This window comes from Scyliorhinus torazame, chromosome 8, assembly GCF_047496885.1.
Source record: "Scyliorhinus torazame isolate Kashiwa2021f chromosome 8, sScyTor2.1, whole genome shotgun sequence".
In the NCBI taxonomy this organism is placed as follows: Eukaryota; Metazoa; Chordata; class Chondrichthyes; order Carcharhiniformes; family Scyliorhinidae; genus Scyliorhinus; species Scyliorhinus torazame.
In genome coordinates, this window is record NC_092714.1 from 126,350,481 (window position 1) to 126,376,959 (window position 26,479).

Sequence of the window (26,479 nt, forward strand, 5' to 3'; positions counted from 1 at the left end):
CAGAGGTCCTCATGGAGGGCCCGGAGTCGGTCCACTTGTGCGTTGGCACATGTACCATGGGATAAGGCATCAGGAGGCTCGTTTATCTTCCTGGGACGATACAATATCTCATTGTTGCAGGTGGAGAGCTCGATCCTCCACCGTAAGATCTTATCGTTCTTTATCTTGCCCCGCTGTGCATTATTGAACATGAAAGCTACCGACTGTTGGTCAGTGAGGAGCGTGAATCTCCTGCCGGCCAGATAATGCCTCCAGTGCCGCACAGCTTCTACTATGGCCTGGGCCTCCTTTTCAATGGAGGAATGACGGATTTCTGAAGCATGGAGGGCGCGTGAGAAGAAGGCCACGGGTTTGCCTGCTTGGTTGAGGGTGGCCGCCAGAGCTACGTCAGACGCGAAGCTCTCGACTTGGAAGGGAAGGAATTCATCGATTGCGTGCATCGTGGCCTTTGCAATGTCCGCCTTTATGCGGCTGAAGGCCTGGCGGGCCTCTGCCGACAGGGGGAAAACCGAGGATTGGATTAGTGTGCGGGCATTGTCCGCATAATTGGGGACCCACTGGGCGTAATATGAAAAAAATCCCAGGCAGTGTTTCAGGGCCTTGGAGCAGTGGGGGAGGGGAAACTCCATGAGGGGGCGCATGCGTTCGGGACCTGGGCCTATGACTCCATCATGCAATACGTAGCCGAGGATGGCTAGACGGTCGGTGCTGATCACGCATTTGTCCTTGTTGTAGGTTAAGTTAAGGGTTTTTGCGGTATGGAGGAATTTGCGGAGGTTGGTGTCATGGTCCTGTTGGTCATGGCCACAGATGGTGACATTGTCGAGGTACGGAAACGTGGCCTGCAAACCATACCGGTCAACCATTCGGTCCATCTCCCGTTGGAAGACCGAGACTCCATTTGTCACACCGAAGGGAACCCTTAGAAAGTGGTAGAGCCGCCGCCCATCTGCTTCGAATGCAGTGTACTTGCGGTCGTCCGGGCGGATGGGGAGCTGGTGGTAGGCATATTTGAGGTACACCAGGGGAAAGACCTTGTATTGTGTAATCTGATTGACCAAATCAGATATGTGGGGGAGAGGGTACCCGTGAAGCTGCGTATACCTGTTGCTGGTCTGACTATAATCGATGACCATCCTGTGCTTCTCCCCGGTCTTTACAACCACTACTTGAGCTCACCAGGGGCTGGTGCTAGCCTCGATAATACCTTCCTTCAGTAGCCGCTGGACTTCCGACCCAATGAAGGTCCGGTGCTGGGCACTGTACCGTCTGCTCCTGGTGGCGATGGGTTTGCAATCCGGGGTGAGATTCGCAAAAAGGGAAGGCGGGTCGACCTTGAGGGTCGCGAGGCTGCAGACAGTGAGGGGGGATATTGGGCCGCTGAATTTAAAGGTTAAGCTCTGGAGGTTGCATTGGAAGTCCAATCCCAGGAGCGTGGCAGCGCAGAGGTGAGGGAGGACGTAGAGTCGGAAATTTTTTAATTCTCTTCCCTGGACCGTGAGGTTCGCTACGCGGAACCCCATGATCTCTACAGAGTGAGACCCGGAGGCCAGGGAGATTCTTTGGTTAACTGGGTGTATGGGAAGAGAACAGCATCTTACCGTGTTGGGGTGTATGAAGCTCTCTGTGCTCCCGGATTCGATCAGGCAGGTTGTTTTGCGCCCGTTGATGAGCATGGTCGTCGTCGCAGTCAAGAGTGTTCAGGGCCGAGACTGGTCCAGGGTCACCAAGGCGAGTCATGGTAAAAGTTGAAGATTTTCCTCGGGCAGTGTGTGGTCATCCGAATCAGGGTCCTGAGACTACAGCCAAGATGGCAGCGCCCACGAGTCGCACATGGCTGGGGGTGGGCAAGATGGCGGCGCCCACGCATCGCACGTGATCCCTGGGGAACAAGATGGCGGTGCCCAGGGCCCATACGTGGCTCGGGAAAATGAAGATGGCGGCACCCGTGGCCCGCACATGGCCTGTAGAGAGAGTTGTGGTGGCGGCACCGGTTCGCCCCCGGAGACAGCGGCGACCGCCCGTGCCTGGCATACCGCCACAAAATGGCCCTTTTTGCCACAACCTTTGCAGGTGGAGGAGCGGGCCGGGCAGCGATGCCGGGGGTGCTTGGCTTGCCCGCAAAAATAACAGCGGGGCCCCCTGGGGGTTGCCTGGTAGTCGCGCGGCACAAGCTTGTGGGGGGATGGGGGATGCATCGGGGTCGGCCGCAGGTGGGTTCCACGCTGCCCAAGGGGCTGCCGCGTGGTCGTACGTGCGAGCGTTTCGGGAGGCCACATCCAGGGAGCTAGCAAGGGCTCATGCCTCCTTGAGGCCTAGTGTCTCTTTCTCCAGCAGCCGCTGACGGATTTGGGAGGACAGCATACTGCAACGAATGCGTCCCGGATTAAAAGTTCTGTGTGGTCGCTGGCTGAAACTTGCGGGCAGTCACAGTTCCCACCCAGTACCAGGAGGGCGCGGTAGAATTCATCCAGCGATTCCCCCGGGATTTGTCGCCTTGTCGCTGGCAGATATCGGCCGTAAACCTGGTTTATTGGGCGAATGTAATGTCCTTTCAACAGGGCCATCGCAGCCTCGAAATCGTCCGCATCCTCGATGAGGGTGTAGATCTCTGGGCTGGGTGTAGATCACCCTCGAGTGGAGAACTTGCATCTTCTGGTCCTCCGTGGGTGCAGTCGTGGCCGTCCTGAGGTACCCGTTGAAGCACGCCAGCCAGTGTTTGAAGGTTGCCGCTGAGATTGCCGCGTGGGGGCTGAGTTGCAGACACTCTGGGTTGATTCGGAGCTCCATTCTTTAAAATCCAGTCCAATAAATTGATGCTCGATCAATGACTCCAGAAGCGAGATTGGAAGACAATTGAAGGCTTTATTGGACTAGATGTTTCCCCCAGCAGTGCAGGTACAGAATGCGGCTGCTAGGGAGACACAGACTCTTATACTCCGCCTTACTGGGCGGAACCAGCAGGCAGGCTTCACCAATGATCTTCCTGTCTCAGGTACCTCCCACACCAATGATCTTACAGCCTCAACCTAGGTACCGTAATACCCCTAATACCGACTACCACAAAATCTCAGCAGGTCTGGCAGTATCTCTGGAGAAAGAAACAGAGTTAATATTTTAAGTCCATAAGACTTCTTCAGAGCATATTGTTTTGTCCTGGACCAGCTCAGTTCAATCAGAGGCTTGAGCTTGGATTAGCAGTGAATAGGTGAAAGAGTGGAGTTCAAACTTCATGATCTTTGAACTGAGATGTAGAGAGCCACCAACTGTGCCAAGCACATCCTACAAAACTATTTATTTCAAAGCCTAAATGCTCCCTAAAGGCGTGGGTTTCACTCTTGGTCAAAGGCCACTCCCTAGAAATGGAGGTGGATATGGGAGCTGCCGTCTCCATCATCGGGGAACAAATCTTCTGGCGTCTCCGGAAGGACATCTTGCTCATAAGCCTGCGAGACACCAGGGCCAAGTTGGCCATAGAAACCTTTGAAGACTATGGGGATCAATATGACTCTGGTTATCTATGGGCAGCAGACGACCTAACTCCTGCTCATAGTTGCATGAGGACCAGGAACAAGCGACTTGGGCAGAGTCTGGCTCCAGTGTATCCCTCTGGACTGGCTACACATTTTAAAACTAGGAACCGTAGACTGTATAAGGTCATTGGGAAATATCCTGAGGTATTCCAAGGAGGCCTTGGAGCAAAGGGAAAGATTTATGTGGACTCGATGCGCTACCCAAATATTTCATGGCACGGCCAGTCCCATATACTTTATTTACCAAAATAGAGACCAAACTTGAGCAGTTACAGAGCCTCAGAGAATACGACCAGTGCGGTTCGCAGAGTGGGTTACTCCAGTAGTCCCCGTCCCCAAGGTCAACAAGTCGGTCCACCTTTCCGGGGACTATAAACGAACAGTTAATAAAGCTTCACTTTTAGACAAGTATCCCACACCATTCATAGAAGATCCATATGCCAAACTGACAGGTGGTCAAAACTTCACCAAACTAGATATGAGCCATGCCTACCTCCAGCTGTATTAGACGAGTCATCCAGGAAGTATGTGATGATTAACACCCATAAGGATTTATATGAATGTAACGCCTGCCCTTAAGGGTTTCATCGGCATGCACTATTTTTCTACATGTGATGAAGAACATTCTCCAAGGGCTACCTAAGGTGACAGTATACTTAGACGGCATATAATCACAGGAGTCACAGAAAAAGAACACCTGGAGAAGGTTTGAGACAATCTTCTGACACATGTCCATATCAAACAAGAAAAATGTGTGTTCCAGGCATGCAAAGTGATGTAACTCGGGTATCAAGTTGTTAAAAAAGGCCTACACCCCGTGGAGGATAAAGTTAAGGCCATCAAAGAGGCACCGACCCCGCAAAATATGAACACACAGAATCTTCCTTAGGCTTTGTAAACTACTATGAGAAATTTATCCCAAACATGGTCTCTTTATTGTTACCCTTGCACACACTGTTAAAGAACACCAGAATTGGGCGGCATGTGGCGCAGTGGTTAGCACTGGGACTGCGACGCTGAGGTCCCATGTTTGAATCCCGGCCCTTGGTCACTGTCCGTGTGGAGTTTGCACATTCTCCCCATGTCTGCGTGGGTTTCACCCCCACAACCCAAAAATGTGCAGGATAGGTGGATTGACCATGCTAAATTGCCCCTTCATTGGAAAAGAAAAATAATTGGCTACTCTAAATTTAAAAAAAAACACCAGAGGTGGTCATGCCGGGCGCTGCAGAATGAAGCCTTTGTGAAGGTGCAGCAACAGTTACTATTGTCAAACATCCTGACTCATTACAACTGCAAGCGAGAACTGGGATTAGCATGTGATGCCTCTCCCTGTGGAGTCCTTTCGCTGGGACGATGGCACAGGGAGGCCTCTAGTACTATATGTAGTCTAGGCATCCAGAACCTTGGTGGAAAGACGCTATTCTCAGATTGAAAGGAAGGATTGGCTGTTATTTTTGCGGTCAAGAAATTCCACTCAATGTCTGTGGCCGACATTTCACAATTGTAACAGACCATGAATCTCTGCTGAGTCTTTTCAAAGAGGATAAAGCGATTCCCTCCGTCACCTCGGCCCGGATCCAACCTTGGCCATTATTGTTAGCTGCCTACATATACTTTCTCTCGAGCACCACCCTGGAAGACACACTGCTAACGCAGATGGCCTGAGCCGTCTCCCGTTGCCCACAATCTTGACCCCCTCTGCCGACATTGGAAGAATTCATCATGACCTTGAACTTCCTGGATACCTCTGCCGGTATCCGTGATTCAAGATTAAAGCGTGGACCCAGAAGGACACCACACAGGCAAAAGTGCACCAAATGATTCTCAGTGGCTGAATCTGAGGACACCCCATGGATGACGTGAAGCCCTTCCTCAATAAACGACAAGAGCTGAGTGTAGAAGATTTCATCATCCTGTGGGAAGCCCAAGTAGTCGTGTGTGTCCCCCCCCCCCCTCCAGGTCGGCGCCCAGTCCTGACGGAACTACCAATGGACATCCCGGGGTACCCAGGATGAAAATATTCACAAGGAGCTATGTCTGGTGGCCCGGGTTCGATACAGACATTGAGAATCTGGTGAAGTAGTGCTCCTTGTGCCAGGGGAACCAAAAGCTCCCACATTTGGTCTCTTTGCAACCAATGGGAATGGCCAGTAAGACCATAGGTACAGGTGCACGTGGACTTCTCTGGTCCATTCTTGGGATCGATGTTCCTTATTATGGTCGATGCACACTCAAAAAGGTGAAGCTGGTGGAAGGGCTGCTGCAGGGACATGAGAGCCATCTTCGCTCCCAGGCAATGAGCGTGGGGGCGCCGGGTTGCTGCCCTGGCGTGGGGGCGCCGGGTTGCTGCCCTGGCACTTGGGTGAGGGGGGGGGGGGTTGGGAGAGCCACCGTCAGCCTCAGTCAGAGTCATTATCCGGGGGGGGGTGATTGGGTTGCAGGGCAGTGGGGTGGCCGCTCATTGCCTCGGCTGGCCTTTCGGGGGGGTAGGTGCTCGGGGGTCCGGTGCCAACCCACCCATGCATCCCGGTGGAGGTCGATGATCTTCTTCCGGCTCTGGGTGCCAGTCCTCCTGGTCACACTCCCCGAGCTGACGGTCACTGCCACTTCCTCCCATCCTTCAAAAAACTATCTATCTTTATCTTAAAAACTGGCGGGTGTCAGGTGAGTTCGGAAAAGTTAAACTTTTGATAATGCTGCAAGTCTCCGTGCCTCAAACCACGAGAAGCGTCACCTTGTCGCAGTGTAAAGTTTCAGGCAAGTGACCATCCGCAAGCGATGACTGTGAGAAAGTTTGGATTTATTATGCTTACTATTTACACCTCCTCCCTGAAGGGTCTCTCTTGCCTTGCCCTCACGTGGGCCAGGGTTTTATGTCCTACCAATCGTAGGAAAAGGAGTGTGTTTGGGTGGTAGGCCTGCCCCCTCAACTGGGTAAATCGGACTCAGGTAAGGCCACAGGGACTCTGAAGTTGCAGATCCCTGGGCCTCCTGTAGGGTGGTAACAAATTGAATGAATTCCACCCTATACAAGAGTGGAGTCAAGTTCAGGATGGTTTATCCAACTCGCCTTGAGTAACATTCCAAGAAAAAGACCCATGTTTTGATTTACTGCGAGATGCGAGTCCTTTGTTAAAAAGCACAATTTGTTCAGTTTAATCTGTTTTATGGATCTGTGTATAGGCACTTTGTATTTTGTTTCTATTCATATTCCTTGTTTGGGTATACACTTGATGCCTTTAGTTATATTTGAGAGATTTCTGCTCTTTGTTTCTTACATGAATGAAAATGATACACCCCGAGTCCACGGACTAGGCAGCAAGTTGTTCCCAGTAACTGCACCCGGCCTGGGCAGCCTCCCCCCAGCAAGCACGGTAGCACAGTGGGCAACACGGTAGCATAGTGGTTAAGCACTGTTGCTTCACAGCTCCAGGGTCCCAGGTTCGATTCCCGGCTTGGGTCGCTGTCTGTGCGGAGTCTGCACGTTCTCCCCGAGTCTGCCTGGGTTTCCTCCGGGTGCTCCGTTTTCCTCCCACAGTCCACAGATGTGTGGGTTAGGTGGAGTGGCCTTGTTAAATTGTCCCTTATTGTCCAGAAGGTTAGCTGGGGTTAGGATGAAGGCATGGACCGAGGTGGGGTGCTCTTTCAGGGGGTCAGTATGGACTCGATAGGCCGAATGACCTCCTTTTGTTCTGTAACGATTCTAATGATCTTAAAATCCATGCAAATGACAGTTTTGCACTGACCCCTTGACTGGGGGATGCGAGCTTCGATAATGGCGGTGGAATCGGCACCTGCCGCAAATCGTGATTTTTCCATTGCGCGCCCAATCGTAATTCTCACTGCCGGCATCGCGAAGCAGAGAATTTAGCCTTTTGATTCAATATTTCACCACCTTCAAAAACCTCCTGTACTTCCAACCTCCCGCGTTTACTCATGCTCAAGTCTGATGGCCGACTTGAAGTTCGTGAGATGTTCTACATCATTGGCGCTGCTTTATCCATTAAGGTTGTTGTACTGCCAGGGGCAGGAAGGAAAAACAATCAACTCTGAACTCTTATCTGCATGTGTATGCCTGGAGGGCTGATAAAGATAGAATTAGGTTCAACTATGATGTCTTCCACTCTTGCCTTCAAAATCGAATGGCCTGACAGCACTCACACGTGGGCACAGTATTAAAACATCTGCCAAGGATTCAGCATCAGTCATCACCTTCAGGACAGAGGAGACTAGGTGTAAATTAATACAGATTGAAATCCTAAAGGTTTTCTGTACTCCTGATGAAGAATCATGGAGAATGCTACGCCTAATAAAATGGGGAGAAAGGGCTACACAGAATTTACCAGTGAATGCATTGTGAAAGTTTGTGGCTTCTAGTCGACCTGTTTAATAGATGTTTGACATCACTAAATATGCACGGGTTAATGTGAAAAGCTGAATGGAGTAAATATTATGGAGTAATAAAGAAATTTAATGTCACTAATGCTGATACCAATCTGCTCCGTAGTTATGAAAACACATTAATTTATCATCAGAGAGCTGAAATCACAGAGGTTCCAAATGTTATGAGAACCTTTGAGATGGATCTTCTGAGCTAGGATGAAACAGTGATTTTACCCTAAGTAAACCAACCTGAACGAGATCGGAAGAGCCTTCAGGAAGTAATTACCAAATGTTAATGGTAGTATATTAGCATATTAATATAATGCCAGCCTCATCATAAGAATATTGTAACCGCATGTCAGGATGCATTTGGAACCATAAAGTAGGCAAGGAGATTAGAGGTGTCACATCAGGTTAGGTCGGTTGTTGTTTCAATAAAGTTCATTGGTCAATGCAAGTGTCAATTGAAGAAGGCAATTTGGGCATTTTAGATATTCAATATTACACTGCAACCAGTTTTAAAAACTCTAGTTCCAGTATTTACTGGAGGAGTTACAGAGTTACACAAGTTACACAATTCTGACTGTGGAAAACAAGTTGCCAATTGTAACGGATATTACAAGGACACACTCTGTCTCTGAGGGGCCAGATTTCAGGCACAAAAACTGCAAGTGTTAAAACTCAAGGTCTGTTCTACAATGTGGGACAGTGTACCATTTTCTATGCATCCAGTATGTCTGCTGATTACAGCAGGGCGGGGTGATGGATAGCACGCATGCCTCGAGAAGAGCCATTAAAAAGCAGAGAGGAAGGTGATTGATAGTTACACCCCAGATATCGGACCACCAATATCACTAATTACAAGCCAACATACGTGCCTTTGTAATGAATGGATGTGGACCTTTGATCGGATTGGTTAATTATTCTCATATACAATGCATGATATAACCTTAATCGATGGTCATGATTGGACATAGATGGATAATTAGTAACAAATGATTAGTATATGCTAATTTCTTGTAACCGAATCTTGAAGTGTAACTGTCGGTACAATTCTTGAATCTGGGCTCCCTGGCATCCCAATTTGGAATATAGCCCTTGCTATAACTTGTAATAAAGGACTAGTTTTTTTACTCCAAGAGTCTTTGTCTGGTTTCTCGTGAGTGGAAGAGTGAAGTACACTAAGGTCGAATAGCTGTATTCTGTAACACAACAAAGAAAACCTTTTAATTACAGAATAACGGGTGATAAATTAGGCTCTGTAACATCCAATCTTGGGCAGTACAGGTACGAGTGCCATTAGGGATCCAAAATGGCATCGTTGGCACCCAGGCAGGCGTCCGATGCAAAGCACACTTCATTTTGGTGAAAGTGTTAGCGGCACTCAGAGTTAACATCTGCCTGAAGATGTTAGAGTAAGCAGATCACAACATTAATCTATGTGCTTTACTGATTTAATGCCAGTACTGCCATTTTGAATCTCCATGCTCCAGCAGATGTTCTCTCAGACCTTCAAGGCTGACACACGGGGCTATTTAAAGCATCATCCATAGTTTTCTGGTTGATTCCTCTATCTGTTGCTACAATTGTATACATTTTTGGTGTTTATAGGTATTTGAAGTTTCAAAAGTCTGGTGTGACTGGTACTGAAGTATTTTTTGTTGGCTTCAAGACTTCAAGACAGCAGGGGCTGTTTAGCACAGGGCTAAATCACTGGCTTTGAAAGCAGGCCAGCAGCACGGTTCAATTCCCGTAACAGCCTCCCCGAACAGGCGCCGTAATGTGGCGACTAGGGGCTTTTCACAGTAACTTCATTGAAGTCTACTTGTGACAATAAGCGGTTTTCATTTCATTTCTGGACAAATTACCTCCCAGCCAAGGACAGAGCGTGACTGAGCAGATGTTACAAAGAGCAAGACAAGTTGCTAGAAGGGGAGGCAGTGGAAGCAGAGGGCGTGATTCTACCAAAAGAGAACAAAGTCCCATAGCGAGCACATTTAGCTAAGAAACACATGGCTATTCAACGCAACATGCGTTGTATAAGGGGCCCGAACGGGAGCCGCGTGGCCGAGACCACACACAACCGTTTTGTACAGTGGGAGCTCCCTTTGCCCAAACTCCCCAGTATAGCTGGCACTGCTGAGGCCAGGGTGCTCCGGTGGTACTAACAGTGCCAGGCACCACCCTGCCAAAAGGGCATGCAGCTGGGGGGGCCTCCGATCCCCTGGGAGACCCCAAGAGTGCCGTTCCCTCTGGGGACCAGTATTGAACTGTCGCTTAAGGTCTCAGAGGCGAAGGGATGAATCCTAAAGTCTCGGGTGCCTCGGGAATCTGCACGTTAGAGTCAGGCCAGCTGTCTCACTCTATTATTACAGGCAGCACGGTAGCACAAGTGGATAGCACTGTGGCTTCACAGCGCCAGGGTCCCAGGTTCGATTCCCCGCTGGGTCACTGTCTGTGTGGAGTCTGCACGTTCTCCCCGTGTCTGTGTGGGTTTCCTCCGGGTGCTCCGGTTTCCTCCCACAGTCCAAAGACGTGCAGGTTAGGTGGATTGGCCATGATAAATTGCCCTTAGTGACCAAAAAGGTTAGGAGGGGTTACGGGGATAGGGGGAAGTGAGGGCTTAAGTGGGTCGGTGCAGACTCGATGGGCCGAATGGCTTCCTTCTGCACTGTATGTTCTATGTTCTATGTGTATTATGCAGATTTGTCAAAAAGTGATCCTGCCCACACTGGGCGGGATTTACATTGCAACGTCCTGCGGATCGCGTTGGATCTCGCCAGGCATTGCAAGCCGGGTAGATCCCAGGAACAGGATCTCCCTGCGCCCAGTGTCTTTGAATATTTTTCAGGCAGAGCTGAAGTTACAATCAGATCAGCCACGATCTTAATCATTGGCAGAAGAGGCTTGAGGTGCTGAGTGGCCTATTCCTGTTCCTAATTCGTATGTTTGTATGAAGAAGAGGGGAAGAAGGCTCTCAACAAGAGGCCATATTTGCCCAATTTGTTCAGGGAACAATTCTCCGACCTGAATCTCAGCGAGGAAGAGTGTGTGAGAGGTCTGCCCTTCACTGAGAAGGTCCTTACTCAAACCTGCCAACCACTGCCTTGGAGCAGGGCAAGGGTTGCATTGCCAGTGTTTGTGAAGGTGACCGTGGAGATGAACCTTTATGCATCTGGCTCCTTCCAGGCAGGAGGTGAAGATATTGCACAATTTGCACTGCCCTCTAAGAAAAGTCACAGCAATTCTCTATTTGAAGAGTTCATCTCCTCTTGCTTGAGTTCAGCAGACAAAGTGCATACGTGGCTTCACTAGGATTGCAGGCTTCCCCATGGTGCAGGGTGCCATCGACTACACACGTGTATTATTTTGCAGGTGGCGCAGGTGAACTCTGCAATAAACTGGAATCAAAAGGGGCTCCACTCCTTCAATGTCCTGATGCTGTGTGACCATCGGCAAAGGATCATGCAGGTCCATGCATGGTATCCTGGCAGGAGACACAACACCTTCATTCTGCAGCAGTCCACTGTGAAAGCTAATTTGCAAAGCAAAGGGTGGCTACTGGCGACAAGGGCTCTCAACTGCCAATATGGCTCATGACTCCAGTGTCGTGTTGGGTGTTCTGGTTCACAAACAAGCCAACAATGCTGGAAGTGGTGTAACGCTATTTTATTAACTGTTCAACTATGCTAACATACTGTAAACGTAGGTAGAAGCAATACAAGCTTAACTATGGACCCTTTCCTATGACTAGCTTTGGTGAGGCACGCAGCACATGGTGAATGTCTGTGTTGCAGGCTGTGAGCTCTGTGCTCTGAGCTGGCTGCTGCTAGAATGAGAGGGAACTCTCCTGTCCCCTGTCTTTATAGTGCGTGTGCTCTCACTGGTGATTGGCTGCGGTGTTATGTATGCTGGCTGGTCCTACTGCATGTCAATCAGTGTGCGTATGTGATTGCACCATAATGAACTGATGTATATCATGACATCCCCCTTTTTTACAAAGAACATGTGCCTATGTGAGAATAAATCACGTATAATGAGTGTATCTGACCATATGTGTGCAGTATTTACATAACTATGTACATGAGGCTAGTCTATAAACACGGGAAGGTGCCTGGTGCAGAGAAAAGAAAAACAAGGTGTTACACCAACAACAAAACTAATAACGAATGCTATAAACAAACTCGTGAAATGCTGAAACAGAATGAAAGAACAAAGCATTGAATCCAACATTGTAAGGCTCATAAATCAAGTCTCTGAGGTGGGCAACGAATTTGGGTTGACCGCCTCAAGGAGCCACCGGCTGAGGATCGGGCTGGGCCACGGCCAAGTGAGGAGGATGCAGAGTATCCGGAAGCTCTACAAAGTCCAGGTTGGGGACAACAGGAGGGCGTGGCACCGGTGGAGGATCGCATAGCGAGCGTGGAACCAGACAAAGAGCACGCCGATTGCGGCGGCGAATGGAGCCATCAGGCAGGCGAACCAGGAATGAACGGGGAGCCACCAGCCGAAGAACCACAGCAGTCGCAGACCAGCCACCCTCCGGAAGATGGATTCGGACGTTGTCACCTGGCGCCAGAGCAGGAAGATCAGTCGCTCGAGCGTCATGCACCACCTTGTGCTGCGCGCGAGACAGTTGCATCCGCTGAAGGGCCGGAGCATGGTCGAGGTCTGGGACGTGAATGGACGGTACAGTGGTCCTGAGGGTGCGACCCATCAGCAGCTGGGCTGGTGATAGGCCCGTGGACAGTGGAGCCGAGCCATAGGCCAGCAAGGCGAGGCAGAAGTCGGATCCTGCATCAGCAGCCTTGCAGAGGAGCCTCTTTACGATGTGGACACCCTTTTCTGCTTTGCCATTTGACTGAGGGTGCAGGGGACTGGACGTCACATGTACAAAGTTGTACCTGCTGGCGAAGTTAGACCATTCCTGGCTCGCGAAGCAGGGGCCATTGTCCGACATCACAGTGAGTGGGATGCCGTGACGAGCAAAGGTCTCTTTGCATGCACAGTTAACAGGCGATGACATGATGTTGTGCATGTCGTGTTGGGTGTTCCGATACACAAACAAACCAACACAGTTGTAGATGGTACAACTCTGTTTTATTGTTCTGTACAATAATAACTATTAACTTCTGGCTGTGGTTCGTACTTCACCAGCTAACCTGTGGACCCAGCCTTTGCACTATCTTGGTGAGGCACTGAGCACATGGTCTATGTCTGAGTGGCACGCTGTGAGCTCTGTGCTCTGAGCTATCTCCTGGTAGAATGAGCGGGAACTGTGGTGTTCCCTGTTTTATAGTGCGTGTGCTCTCACTGGTGATTGGCTACGATGTTGTGTGTGTGTTGGTTGGTCCAAACACCTGTCCATCAGTGTGTGTGTGTGATTGCACCATGATATGTTAATGTGGATATCATGACAGTGCAGGCGTACAACCTCGGGATAGCTGGAAAAATAATCAACTATGAAAACATAGTCCCTGCCGAGCGCATGGAACAGGTCCACGCCTACCTTAGAACAAGGGGACGTGACCAACTCATGGGGCTGAAGGGTTCCCCGTGGTTGGGCCGGCTGGAACCGCTGACAGGTGGGGTAATTGAGCACAGTGTTGGCAATGTCCTCAGTTGTGCCAGGCCAGTAGACAGCCTCTTGGGCCCTCCGTCGGCACATCTCTACGTCGAGATGGCCCTCGTGCAGCTGCTCTAATACCAGGTGATGCATGCTATGTGGGATCACGATGCGGTCCAGCTTCAGGAGGACGCCATCAACGGCTGCCAGATCTTCTCGAATATTATAGAACTGCAGGCATTGTCCCTTGAGCCATCCGTCAGTCATGTGGCGCATCACACGTTGTAGCAGGGAGTCAGCCGCAGTCTACGGCAAATGTGGGTTAGGCGTTCATCCGTGGCCGGCAGACTGGCGGCCGTGAAGGCCACATGGGCATCGACTTGGCAAACGAACCCCTCTTGGTTTGACAGAATGGTGACTGCCCTGGACAGAGCTTTGGCTATGATCAGGTCCTTACCCGGTGTGTACACGAGCTGGAAATCGTATCTCCGGAGCTTGAGCAGAATGTGTTGTAGGCGTGGGGTCATGTATGTCGTGATGGGTGTTCTGGTTCACAAACAAGCCAACAATGCTGGAAGTGGTGTAACGCTATTTTATTAACTGTTCAACTATGCTAACACACTGTAAACGTGGGTATAAGCAATACCAGCTTAACTGTGGACCCTTTCCTATCACTAGCTATGGTGAGGCACTCAGCACATGGTGAATGTCTGTGATGCAGGCTGTGAGCTCTGTGCTCTGAGCTGGCTGCTGCTAGAATGAGCGGGAACTCTCCTGTCCCCTGTCTTTATAGTGCTTGTGCTCTCACCGGTGATTGGCTGCGGTGTTATGTATGCTGATTGGTCCCACTGCATGTCCATCAGTGTGTGTATGTGATTACACCATAATGTACTGATGTATATTATGACATCCAGCTCACACCCAACTACATGCAGGCAGCAGGCATATATTGAGAGCAGCCCATTGGCACACTGAAGAAACAAAACAAAAATAGGAAGTGCACATTTCCAGTTCCAGCAGTTTGTAAACCAGAAAACAATGTGAGATGGGAAGGATGTGGGATGTGAAAAAGAGCACTCGGTGGAGGATACTGTGGTTTCAGCCTTGCCACTGGCCACAGCCTCAGCAATGGACACTTCAATAATGGCCGGCATTTTCTCTTCATTGGGTGCGACATCATGCAGGTGGGTGTGCCTGTTCCCCGTTGGCTGTGAAGTACCTTCTCCTGTGGGAAGTGTGTCATTGAGTGTCATGCAATATGTTTGACTGTCACGGTTGAATAGCTGGTCAGTGTGGTGCCACCCTGGTGAATGAACCTGAATGACAGCCATTGAAATGCAAATCAAGGCCGTGATCATATTTCACCTGCACTCGTAAATCTGCAATCAGCAAGTATTGTCGGCTAGCTTTTGCAACCAACACCCTGGAGCCTATGGGCCGGCACGGTGTCCAGGGCAGCTGATTTTGGCAAGGTCCCAACCAGCAAATGGAATCAGGAGTGTAAGGGCCCTTCCTGTTGATTCCCTTATTTCCCATTTCTTTTACTTTGTGGTTAACATTTTGATCCATGGACATTTAATGGATATATACCTTTAAGTCGAGCAGAGGAAGTGAGAAACTCAAAAGTTGCAAAATAGTACACTGTGCTATTGTAGATTTAGCTTTTGAATAGAAAAACTCAGACTTCTGGCAGGCGAGAGATCGGAGTGATTTGGTTCAATTGGCTGTCTGGTGGTCAGTGAATTGGCCAAAGGCCGTATTCTGTCTGGTGACAGATGGTGATTGGGTCCAAGTGGGATGGTTTTTAGAGGACCCAGGAAGGGATAGTCAGATCTTGGACACTGAATGAAGAAGCTGTGAGCTGCTGTCTCTTTCTGTCTCTCAATTCAGAAATACTGCCTGTCTGCTGTTTTCTGAACCTGCAGAGAAGTTTTTGAGGCCTGATTTGTCACAAACCCCAAGCCTCCACTGCGTACTCCAAAAGCGCTGCCCACTTCACGGCAGGATCAGGCGTGAAAGCGATTCGTCTCCTTTGTCTTTTCTGTGCAGTCGCTTAGCAACATAATGCGTGTTGCTGTGCAATGCTGTTGGTGTGATCGCAAGGGGACTATTCTTCACAAGTAAAGCACAGGGATTGCTGTTCAAATAAGAGAGATCAGAAACATTTCAGTTGCAAGCTCACATTTGCAATCCTTTGGAATTTGTTAAAAACCCTATTTGATTTGATGCCCAATTTCCACAACAGGATGATTAATTCTGACCCAGACGTAGCTTTAACGAGCATAGAATGTGTGTCCCTGAACACTGTAATATCCTAATCACGAAAAAGATTTTGCCCTACTCTTCCCAATTCTGCTTGTTAAGTTCCAGTTGCCAACAAATTGAAATTGAAAGTTTGCATAATGACACCACATTAATGCCGGTGAAGTTATTCCATTGATCAGCACAGTGATCAGAGGAAAACCACAATGTAGTGCTTGTGACTGGCACGTTATTTCTGTTCCATTAATACTTGCATCGAAGTACATGATCTGTACTTGGCTGTATTGAATGTGTTTTTAAAAATTTTGTCGGTACCCATCCAACCCAAATTCAGAAACAATTTATAAATCCTAAACTACAGAATACATGTAGCAGTCTGCTGGAACTTTCCCTTCTTAACAAGCTCTACAAATTCACAGCACAGGGATTAGTGGAAGTCATTTGCATTCATTGGTATCTTAGCTGGATGAGTTCATGCATGGTGGTGGTGGCATGCAACAGGGAGATTGAAGGCAGAGATTGCCAGCAAATCGTTTAGGATCTTTTATCAGCTCTGTGAGGCTGTAGTGTACAGATATTTATTATTATCCTGTAGACAAGGCAAGACATTTCTTTGGCAGAACAGATGTCTGGCAGATTTTGTTGGTTCTCCACACTAATTAATTAACTTGTTTTTTTAAAGCAAATTGGAATAGCTATTCATTAATGTAGTGAATTGTACATATAACGGGTATAAAACATATTAATCACCAATACGTTGTTATGACAGATTTTCATGCAAACGTTTGCTGTTCTTTCATTGCTGGAATAATGTGAAAATCTTCTGTCTCGACTCTTTGCTAGCTTTAGTATTGATACAGGGTCACCATTGTCTTGAAAATTCTGTCCATCACTCTCAGGGGTTCTCTTTGAATCCCGCCTTTCCCTTAGCAATGCTATGTTTGCCGATTTAACATCTAAAAGTCTGATTGGCATTTTGCCACCTACCATTGCGAGGCACAGACCATTGTATAAAGTCGTCCTGAAAAGAACATACTTCGGTAGTGTTAAAATGTGACCATCACCGATTCCTGGCTTCAACAAGCCAGCTGATTTTAACAGGGAAAGATGTGAGTGTCAGGCAGGGAACAGCACCAAGTGTTTCATTTTTCAAATCACCAAACCGAGGAAAATATACATGTAGGTTCCCACCAACTTGTGAGAGGGAAACCTTCTAAGAAGGAGGGTGACAATGGTTCACTGACATTTGCAGGTTATTTGTATGCAGGAACAATGTCACTTTTGAGCAGCTGTAATCCATCTGAGAAGTTTATATCTGGCAGGATAAATTATGAAAGGGGGTGGAAATATAAAGAGTCTTCAGAGGCTTTATTTAGTGGCACTTTTGATTTTGGGTAATTGGATTTTAAAATATTACAAAAATCTGTTTCTGCCTTGATTTAATGTCTTCAAAGGCAAATCAGTTAGTGACCTAAATGGACACGTGTTTCTATGGCTCCCACATAATAAATTAACGTTCCAAGCTATCACATAAGAAAATTGATTATTGGGGCTGGACGACTCTGAATTTAGCTTTGCCGTAGCTGGTATATCTGATACCTAATCGCATTACCTGCCTTTACCCCATTTCAATCTACCTGCCACACATTCCCTTCATTCACAATAAAGTGGTGCAGAACAGATGCATCTAACTTTCTTGGGCTATTAGAATAATCAACACTTTTGAATAAATTCCATTGGTTAAGTTAATGCCTATTGAATATTGGACAACTTTTGTTTTTATTTACTTGCTGTCACTGAGGGGGGGGGGGAAAGAATTTAAGCCACAAAGCAGCTCCAGTGGATCAAGGAGAAGTAACTTTGAAAGTGGCTTCTGGTGCGAACCCACATGATATGAAATGTCCCTCAGCCTGATTTACCACGCTATAGACACAGGTGCATTTTCTGGGCATTGATTTGCCTGTAAGATCTATGTAACTACGCCAATCTAATATTTGTCATGTGGCCAATCTACTCAAAAAGGAGGCAACTCTACATGTGTCACTCCTCTGATTTCACGAGATAAAAGTTACTGATCTGATGACATTCAAGGTGGAGGGTACCTCAATGATCTATCTGCCACTCATTGGGACTCATTAGCATGCTGTTGGCCAACTTCCTATTCTGCCTCCAAGGCTGTTGGAGCTGTGAGCCCATTTTGGAAACTTGGTTTGTGCTCAGCTAAGTGTGGGAACGTAGAGGTTCTGATGATGTCCTGAGGTATGGATGAGGGTAGTTCATCACAGTGAAAGGATAACATTTCCTGTGGGCCGGAGGAATTTCCACTGCGATTAATCAGTCAGCTATTGCTAACCACCAGACTCGGATGGGGAACTGATGAATCCTGTGCTTATGAGGCTCGGAAGATAAACCCTCTTGGGCCTCAAACTTTAGAGCGTTGAATGGTTTCTTGCCTGCCTCAGACGCCAGGGGCACAACTGCCTAGGGTTAAAATCAAGACTATAATTCTGAACATTTTGATTGTCTATAAGATTGCCTTGAGCTCCATCTGTCTGTGTAATTGAATAAATTAGGTAAAATTATAGCATCCTTGCTAAAATTGTAAAACTAGAAGCAAATTTAGTTCCCATTACAGAAGTGTGAGAGAAATGATGAACTTCAATAGATGGAACTTTGCTTCTGGCTTCTGAAACTACTAAACCCATTAAAACATGATTCACAATTGCAGTAGATTGATGAAAGAGTCATGGCTGCCTAAGATTTGGGTTTCATTTCAACCTGTACCTCTAAACTGTAGTGCATCTTCTCTTCCTATTGTTCTGCAGGTTTCATACTTCTTAGCATTCATACACTTATTAGCACAGTAAAACTAGCAGCTTAATTTTCCTTCGGTGGATTTTCAAATCGACTCACACAGTCTTAAAGTGAGTCGTAACATTTTGAGTCACCAAATGCTACTTGGTATTTTTACCCAGATTGAATGAAAAATGCAGGGGAAATATTGAGGGTGGCGGTGGGGAATCACAGATTGAGAAATTTATGAGCGGAATGCACAAGGTCTTGTTGCAGCATCCCTACTGCTGGAGCAGAAGCTCTGGGTTCGAGCCCAGCTCCGGGACTTGTTGGCTATGGAATAAGGGTTTATAACATGGTTCAAGGGGCTGATATTCAGCTCGTGAATCCTTCCACCACTTTCCCCCATGGGAGAAACAGTGTGGGTATGAGGTATGCTTTTTAAAAAGAAAAGTGGAATGCACGGATTTCAAACAAATTGTTTTCCCCAATCTAATCCAACCAAAATCTTTAACCGAGGGATGAGCCTAATCCTATTATTGTGCAGTGCTGTTAAAACTTCAATGTATGTGGTTGTTCGTACTGTGTGATCTACAATGAATGGCTTAAAAAAGATTGAAATTTTTGCACAACTCAAAAACTTAATAATTGATTATTTCAGAAGATGCTGTGTAAAGAGCTTCAAAAATCAATGAGAATGTTCCTTGTTGATATATTTATATTGCTTTTCATGGATTTGTGTTTCCAGTCAGTTCTTTCAGATATTCATTCTTATTTTGTCTTTCATATTTGTTGAGATATTTGTGTTTATTTTGGTTTTAATTGTTCACTGGCTGTTTTGTTTGTAGTTTCACAGCATTCGCTCATCCTCTCCCACTGAATGTTGCCAAATGACCCCCTGGAGTAGAAAGGTACTGGACTACACCTCAAGCATTAGCCTTGCTCTCTGCCAGTCCTTACTCTGTAGCTTATAATTCTATCCTTAACCTTAACAGCAATCATTGTTTCTCTCTTAACATTTTCTGAATTCTCAAATACTGGCTTGTCTGAGTAATATTTGAACTTCATATTAAAATGGGTATGTCAGCATCACATTTCAACACCGGTCCCTCTTCTAATTCACTTAAATCCAGAAATTACCATTAATAGTATTTGTGGGTAATGGGTTAATGTATTGGCATGACATTCTTTGTAATGCTGACATTTGTTTTGCATGCATTAATGCCCCTACGTAAGTCAAGAATAGTCATTGGTCAGCATTCATTCGCTGTATCAACAGAAAGTAAAATTCTAGGTTTAAAATTATTTTAATATTGTAGAATATATAAATCTGACTTTCATATTATATGTACAAATATAAACATGCAGACACTTATGTGTATTAGAAAAATACTATGGCCTATATCTTATGTATTGTGGAGGATTCTTTATCAGAAAGATGTAAAATGTAGGCTGATGAGGACATATGAAAGGTTTGCTACGCGAGCTCTGCAATATATTTTCAAGCCATGAAAATAAAGTTCTGAGACTGAAGAACAAAAAGCAGCCATTAAAAGATGTGCTCAACTTCCAGTGGAGACAGGTAGGTGGAGGTCGCATGTTGGATAGCTCCCACTAGAGCTCTCATTTTCTGGCCCTTTTCACCGTTTTATATGAGCTGTCTTCAGCACAGTTGTGGGAATTAGAGGATGTTGAAATCCCAATGAAAGAATGTGGCACGAAGAGGAAGGAGCAACGAGTCCACCAGTGGGTCTGAGTTTAGTGTGGAATTCTGTGGGAGGAATGATGGTGCGAGCAAGCTCGTCGGTTAGGGCTGCGCCCATTACAGTGGATACGCTGGCCAAGGTGATGGCGGTGGAGTTTGAGCGGCAGTTTGCTAAGCATTTTTGGGAAGGAGATGATTGGAACGCTCAAACAGCTGGTGGAGGATATGCTGTCCCCAACAAGGAGACTGTTGGAAAGACGTCAGAGATGGTGCATGAGCACGGTGAGGTGTTGAAGGGGTGGAGCAGACATTGTTGCGGCACATTGACCAGCTCTCCACGATGGGAGAGGGGCTGTGGAAGGTGGAGGAAAACAATAAAGGGCTGAGAGCCAAAGTGGAGGACCTGGAGAACAGGTCACAGCAGCAGAATCTTTGGATTGTGGGACTGTCTGAGGGGCTGGAGGGCCAGAACCTGACGGAATACCTTTCGGGGATGTTCACCAAGTTGTTGTGGGAGGAGGAGAACACCTCCCTCTTTGAACTGGATAAGGCTCATTGGTCACACCGGCCGAAGTGAAAGATGAATGATCCACCAAGAGCTGTGATAGTCTGTTTTCACAGCTATCAGATAATGGAGAGGGTCTTGAGATGGGTAGCACAGTGGTTAGCAATGTTGCTTCACAGTACCAGGGACCCAGCTTCGATTGTCGCTTGGGTCACTGTTTGTGCGGAGTCTGCACGTTCTCCCTGTGTCTGTGTGGGTTCCCTCGGGGTGCTCCGGTTTCCTCCCAGAAGTCCCGAATGACGTGATGTTAGGTCATTTCTGAATTCTCCCTCAGTGTACCCGAACAGGCACCGGAATATGGTGATTAGGGGCTTTCATTGTAACTTAATTGCAGTGTTAATGTAAGCCTACTTATGGCAATAAAGATTATTATTATAAGAATTGGGAGGTGAGGTGGAAAGGCAGTGGCATTCGTATATACCAGGATGCCACGGTGGAGCTGGCAAGAAGGCTGGCGACCTTTAATAAAGCAAAGGCAGTGCTGTACAAGAGTGATGTGGGGTTCGGGGTGGTCTACCCGGCAAAGTTAGGTATAACTCCAAGAAACATTTCTTTGAGACGGCAGAGGAGGCGGTGACGTTTGTTAGGGCTGAACGACTGAGTTTGGACTTTGATTTCTTATGTTGTGGTTAGGAGGGGATGGTTTGTGGACGGTGGAATAATGGGGAGGGGTTTTTCCCCTTTGGTGTTTGGAAGAGCTGGGTGAGAGCAGGTTTCTTTGTGTTAGGTATGTAGGGCGAGGGAGCTCTGGTAGGGGCCACCTCACTAGCAAACTTAAGTTGGCTAGTGAACGGGAGCGAGGTGGGGGTGGAGCCGTGGCCGGCCGAACCTGAGTGGACAGGTTTCAACTGGCCTAGGAGGTGTGAATGGTGGGTTGATCGGGAGTATGCAGAGCTTTTTGAGAAATATTTTTATTGAAGGCATTTTTTGTACATACAAAAATACACGAGCCAAACCTCGGCAACAGCTAACGAAACTAACAACCCAACACCCTCCACAAGGCTTTCTTCCCACTTGCATTTGACCTCGTCCACAGGAGCGCCCTCCCTATCCCCCAGCTCCCCATATATATCCTCCACTCTCTCCCTCCCCAATGTCATCCTCCGATAACAACTTGGCTTTCAGCACCAGAGGTGGCAGCTCTGGAAAGGACAGTACCTCTTTTCTAACAAAGTCTCTCTGTGGGCAGCATGTTAGCATAATGGTTAGCACAGTTGCTTCACAGCTCCAGGGTCCCAGGTTCGATTCCTGGGTTGGGTCACTGTCTGTGTGGAGTCTGCACATTCTCCCCGTGTCTGCGTCGGTTTCCTCTGGGTGCTCCGGTTTCCTCCCACAGTCCAAAGATGTGTGGGTTAGGTGGATTGGCCATGCTAAATTACCCTTAGTGTCCAAAAAGGTTAAGTGGGGTTATTGGGTTGCGGGGATAGGGTGGAGGCGTTGGCTTGAGTAGGGTGCTCTTTCCAAGACGCGGTGCAGACCCGATGGGCCGAATGGCCTCCTTCCGCACTGTAAATTCTATGACTCTCTCACCTGCAGGTACCTGAACCTGTTTCCCTTAGGCAACTTGTACATCTCCTCAAGCTCCTCCAGGCCTGCAAACTTTCCTCCCACAAACAAATCCCTGAAGTACTCTATCCCCATCTACCGCTAACCTCGGAACCTCGTGTCCAGCCACTCCGGCTGGTTGTCACATATTGGCACCCACAGAGACATGCCTTCCAGTCTGAAGTGTTGCCTACAGTGGTTCAAAATTCTCAACGCTGATACTACCACGGGGCTCACGGAGAATCGGACCGGCGAGAACAGAAGGGGCGCCAACAAGAGTGCCCTCAAACTGGTCCCCTACACGATGCCGCATCTATCTGCCTCCAGACCAACCCCTCCTCCACTGCCCATTTCCTAACCATTGCGATGTTTGCTGCCCAGACTCAGCAAAGCCAGCCCCCACCTCCCCGATCCCTTTCCAGAAATACCCTCCTCACCTGCGGGGCCTTCCCAGCCCACACAAACCTCAAACTCATCCCATTCACCTTTCTAAAAAAGGACTTGGGAACAAAGATGGAAAGGTTCTTAAATACAAACAGAAACTTGGGCAGCACCGTCATTTTCACCGTCTGTACACACCCTGCCAAAGACAAGGGCAACATATTCCACCTCTTAAAGTCCCACTTCATACACTCCGCCAACCATGCCAAGGTCAACTTATGCAGTTGGGCCCAACACTGCGCCACCTGTATCCCAAGATAGCAGAAACACACCCCTACCACCCGGAAGAGCAACTCCCCCAGCCTCCTCTCCTCCCTCTGGCATTTACCTGAATACCTCACTTTTTCCCATGTTGAATTTATATCCTGTAAATGGCCAACCCTCCCAGGATCCTCATGATCCTATCAAAACTCCCCACCGGGTCGCAAATGTACAACAGGAGGTCGTCTGCCTACAGAGAGACCTGTGCTCTACTGCTCCCCACTCAATCCCCCACCCCCTCAACGCCCTGAGCGCCATTGCCAAGGGCTCTATCGCCAGAGCAAAAAGCAACGGGGAGAGTGGGCACCCCTGCCTCGTTCCCTGGTGTAGCCCAAAATACTCCAAACTAATCTTATTTGTCCAGACACTAGCCTTCGGTGCCTTATACAGCAGCTGAACTCAATCCACAAACCCCTGCCCGAACCGGAACCAACCCAACACCTCCAACAAATACGTCCACTCAACGCAGTCAAACACCTTCTCCGCGTCCATTGCCACCAGCACTTCCACTTCCTGCCCCTTTGAGGGCATCATCATAACATTGAACAGCCTGCGTACATTCGCTGACAGCTGTCGTCTCTTCATGAACCCTGTCTGGTCCTCTCCAATAACATCCAGCACACAACCCTCTATCCGCGAAGCCACCTTCGCCAACAACTTTGCATCCACATTTAATAGTGAAATTGGACGGTACAACCCACACTGCTCTGGGTCGTTGTCCTTCTTTAAAATCAGTGATATGGACGCCTGCGTCAGCATGGGGGGAAAGTTCCCCCCTTGCCATCGATCGACTCATTATACATCCTAAAAAGCAGAAGCCCCAGCTCCAACCCAAACTTCTTCAAACTTCTTCTAAAATTCAGCTGAAAACCCATCTGGATCCGGTGCCTTTCCCGCCTGCTACATCGAACCCACACAGTCCATCACCTCCCTCAACCGAATTGGGGCCCCCGATCCCTGCACCATCTCCTCCTCCACTCTTGGGAACTCCAACACGTCCAAGAACCGCCTCACACCCTCCACCCCGATCGGAGGCTCCAATTCATACAGCCTTCGATAGAACCATACACCCCCTCTGACTCCGAAACCGCCTTGCCTATCTCTCTCGCCACCGCCTGCTTCCTCAACTGATGCGCCAACAATCTGCTTGTTTTTTCCCCGTACTCATAAACCACCCCTCTGGCCCTCTGCAGCTGCCCTACCACCTTCCCTGTGGACACCAGCCCAAACTCCATCTGGAACCTCTGTCTCTCCTTTTGCAACACTTCCTCTGGTGCCACGAAATATCTCCGGTCCACCCTCAGGATGTCCTCAACTAACCTCAGCCTCTCCTCAACTAACCTCAGTAAGAAGTCTTACAACACCAGGTTAAAGTCCAACAGGTTTGTTTCGAATCACCAGCTTTCGGAGCACTGCTCCTTCCTCAGGTGAATGAAGAGGTGGGTTCCACAAACATATAAATAGACAAAGTCAAAGATGCAAGACAATACTTTGAATGCGAGTCTTTGCAGGTAATTAAGTCTACACGTCCAGACGGAGCAACTGGAGAGAGGGATAATCACAGGTTAAAGAGGTGTGAATTGTCTCAAGCCAGGACAGTTGGTAGGATTTTGCAAGCCCAGGCCAGATAGTGGGGGGGGTGAATGTGATGCGACATGAATCCAAGGTCCCGGCTGAGGCCGTACTCGTGTGTGGAACTTGCCTATAAGTTGTGCGGAGACTCTGTGCGGAGTCTGCACGTACTCCACGTGGCTGTGTGGGTTTTCTCCGGGTGCTCCGGTTTCCTTCCACAGTCCAAAGACGTGCAGGTTAGGTGGATTGGCCACGATAAATTGTCTTTAGTGTCCAAAAAGGTTAGGAGGGGTTATTGCGTTATGGAGATATGGTGGAAGTGAGGGCTTAAGTGGGTCGGCACAGACTCGATGGACCGAATGGCCTCCTTCTGCACTGTATGTTGTATGTTCTAAGTTTCTGCTCGGTGATTCTGTGTTGTCGCGCGTCCTGAAGGCCGCCTTGGAGAATCCTTACCCAAAGATCAGAGGCTGAATGCCCTTGACTTCTGAAGTGTTCCCCGACTGGAAGGGAACATTCCTGCCTGGCGATTGTCGCGCGATGTCCGTTCATCCATTGTCGCAGTGTCTGCATGGTCTCGCCAATATACCACGGTGTTGCAAGACTTCTTACTGTGCTCACCCCAGTCCAACACCGGCATCTCCACATCACAACTAACCTCAGCCTCTCCTCCCATTGCACTTTTTCCCTTTGTGTCCGAATTGAAATAAATTCTCCCCTTACTACCATCTTCAGTGTCTCCCACAGCGTGGAGGCTGTGACCTCCCCTGTCTAATTCAGCTCCTCATAATTTTGAATGACCACCCTCACCCTCTCACAGACCCCCTTGTCCGCCAGCAGTGCCACATCTAACCTCCACTGCGGCCGCTGAGCTTCCCCCTGCATACCCACAGATTCTCCCAGAGACCACGATCGCCAAATACTCCGAACCAACCTTATCCAATACAAAGAAATCTATTCGGGAGAATACCCAGTGCCCATGTGAGAACAACCAAACCTCCTTCGCTCTCGGCCTCCTAAACCGTCACGGATCCGCCCCTCCCATACATTCCATAAACACCATCAACCTTTTTTTAAATTCAAAATTTAAAAAAAATTTTTTTAAGAGTACCCAATTCATTTTTTCCAATTAAGGGGCACTTTAGCGTGGCCACTCCACCTAGCCTGCACATCTTTGGGTTGTGGGGCGAAACCCACGCAAACACGGGGAGAATGTGCAAACTCCACACGGACAGTGACCCAGAGCCGGGATCGAACCTGGGACCTCGGCGCCGTGAGACTGCAGTGCTACCACTGCGCCACCGTGCTGCCCCCCATCAACTCTTTTGACATTGTCGAAACCTTCAGGGACCCAGGGCACAACCGGTCTAACCCAGGATTCAGAACCGTATTGAAATCTCCCCCATAATCAGCCGATGCGTGTCCATGTCCGGAATCTTCCCTAAAACCTACCTCAAAAATCCACGTCACCCCAGTTTGGGGCATAAAATTCACTAGCACACAGGTGTCCCCTCCAACTTCCCGCTAACCATCACGTACATGCCCCCCGGGGGGTCAGCTACGATACTGCCAACCTCAAAGGCCACCCTCTTGTTGACCAGCATTGCCACCCACTTGTCTTCATATCCAACCCGGAGTAGAACACCTGCCCCATTGGCCCCTTCCTCAGCCTCGTCTGATCCCCAGCTTCAGGATCAGAAGAAACACGACGTCCGCCTTCAAACTCGTTCAGTGTGTGAAAACATGTAACCGTTTTAACCGGCCGGTTCAGTCACACACATTCCATGTAATCAACCAGACCGGGGGGCTCCCTTCCCACTTCCTTCCTTCATTCCTTCTTTAACCAGATT

The 26,479-nt window shown here is 48.3% G+C and overlaps 1 protein-coding gene across 8 annotated transcripts in view; it reads left to right on the forward strand.

The window, feature by feature from the left end:
* Positions 1-26,479, forward strand: part of nhsa (Nance-Horan syndrome a (congenital cataracts and dental anomalies)) — a 642,544-nt gene that overhangs the window by 540,921 nt on the left and 75,144 nt on the right. For 5 of the 8 annotated variants that reach the window (XM_072514152.1, XM_072514153.1, XM_072514157.1 and 2 more), the window contains one exon: positions 19,389-19,451. The exons of 2 other annotated variants lie outside the window; for them this stretch is intronic. In XM_072514152.1, coding sequence (XP_072370253.1) covers positions 19,389-19,451 — 63 coding nt within the window. Of the gene's footprint in view, positions 1-14,485; positions 14,670-19,388; positions 19,452-26,479 lie in introns of those variants that run through there. One more of the 8 variants, XM_072514159.1, reaches the window with a different exon arrangement.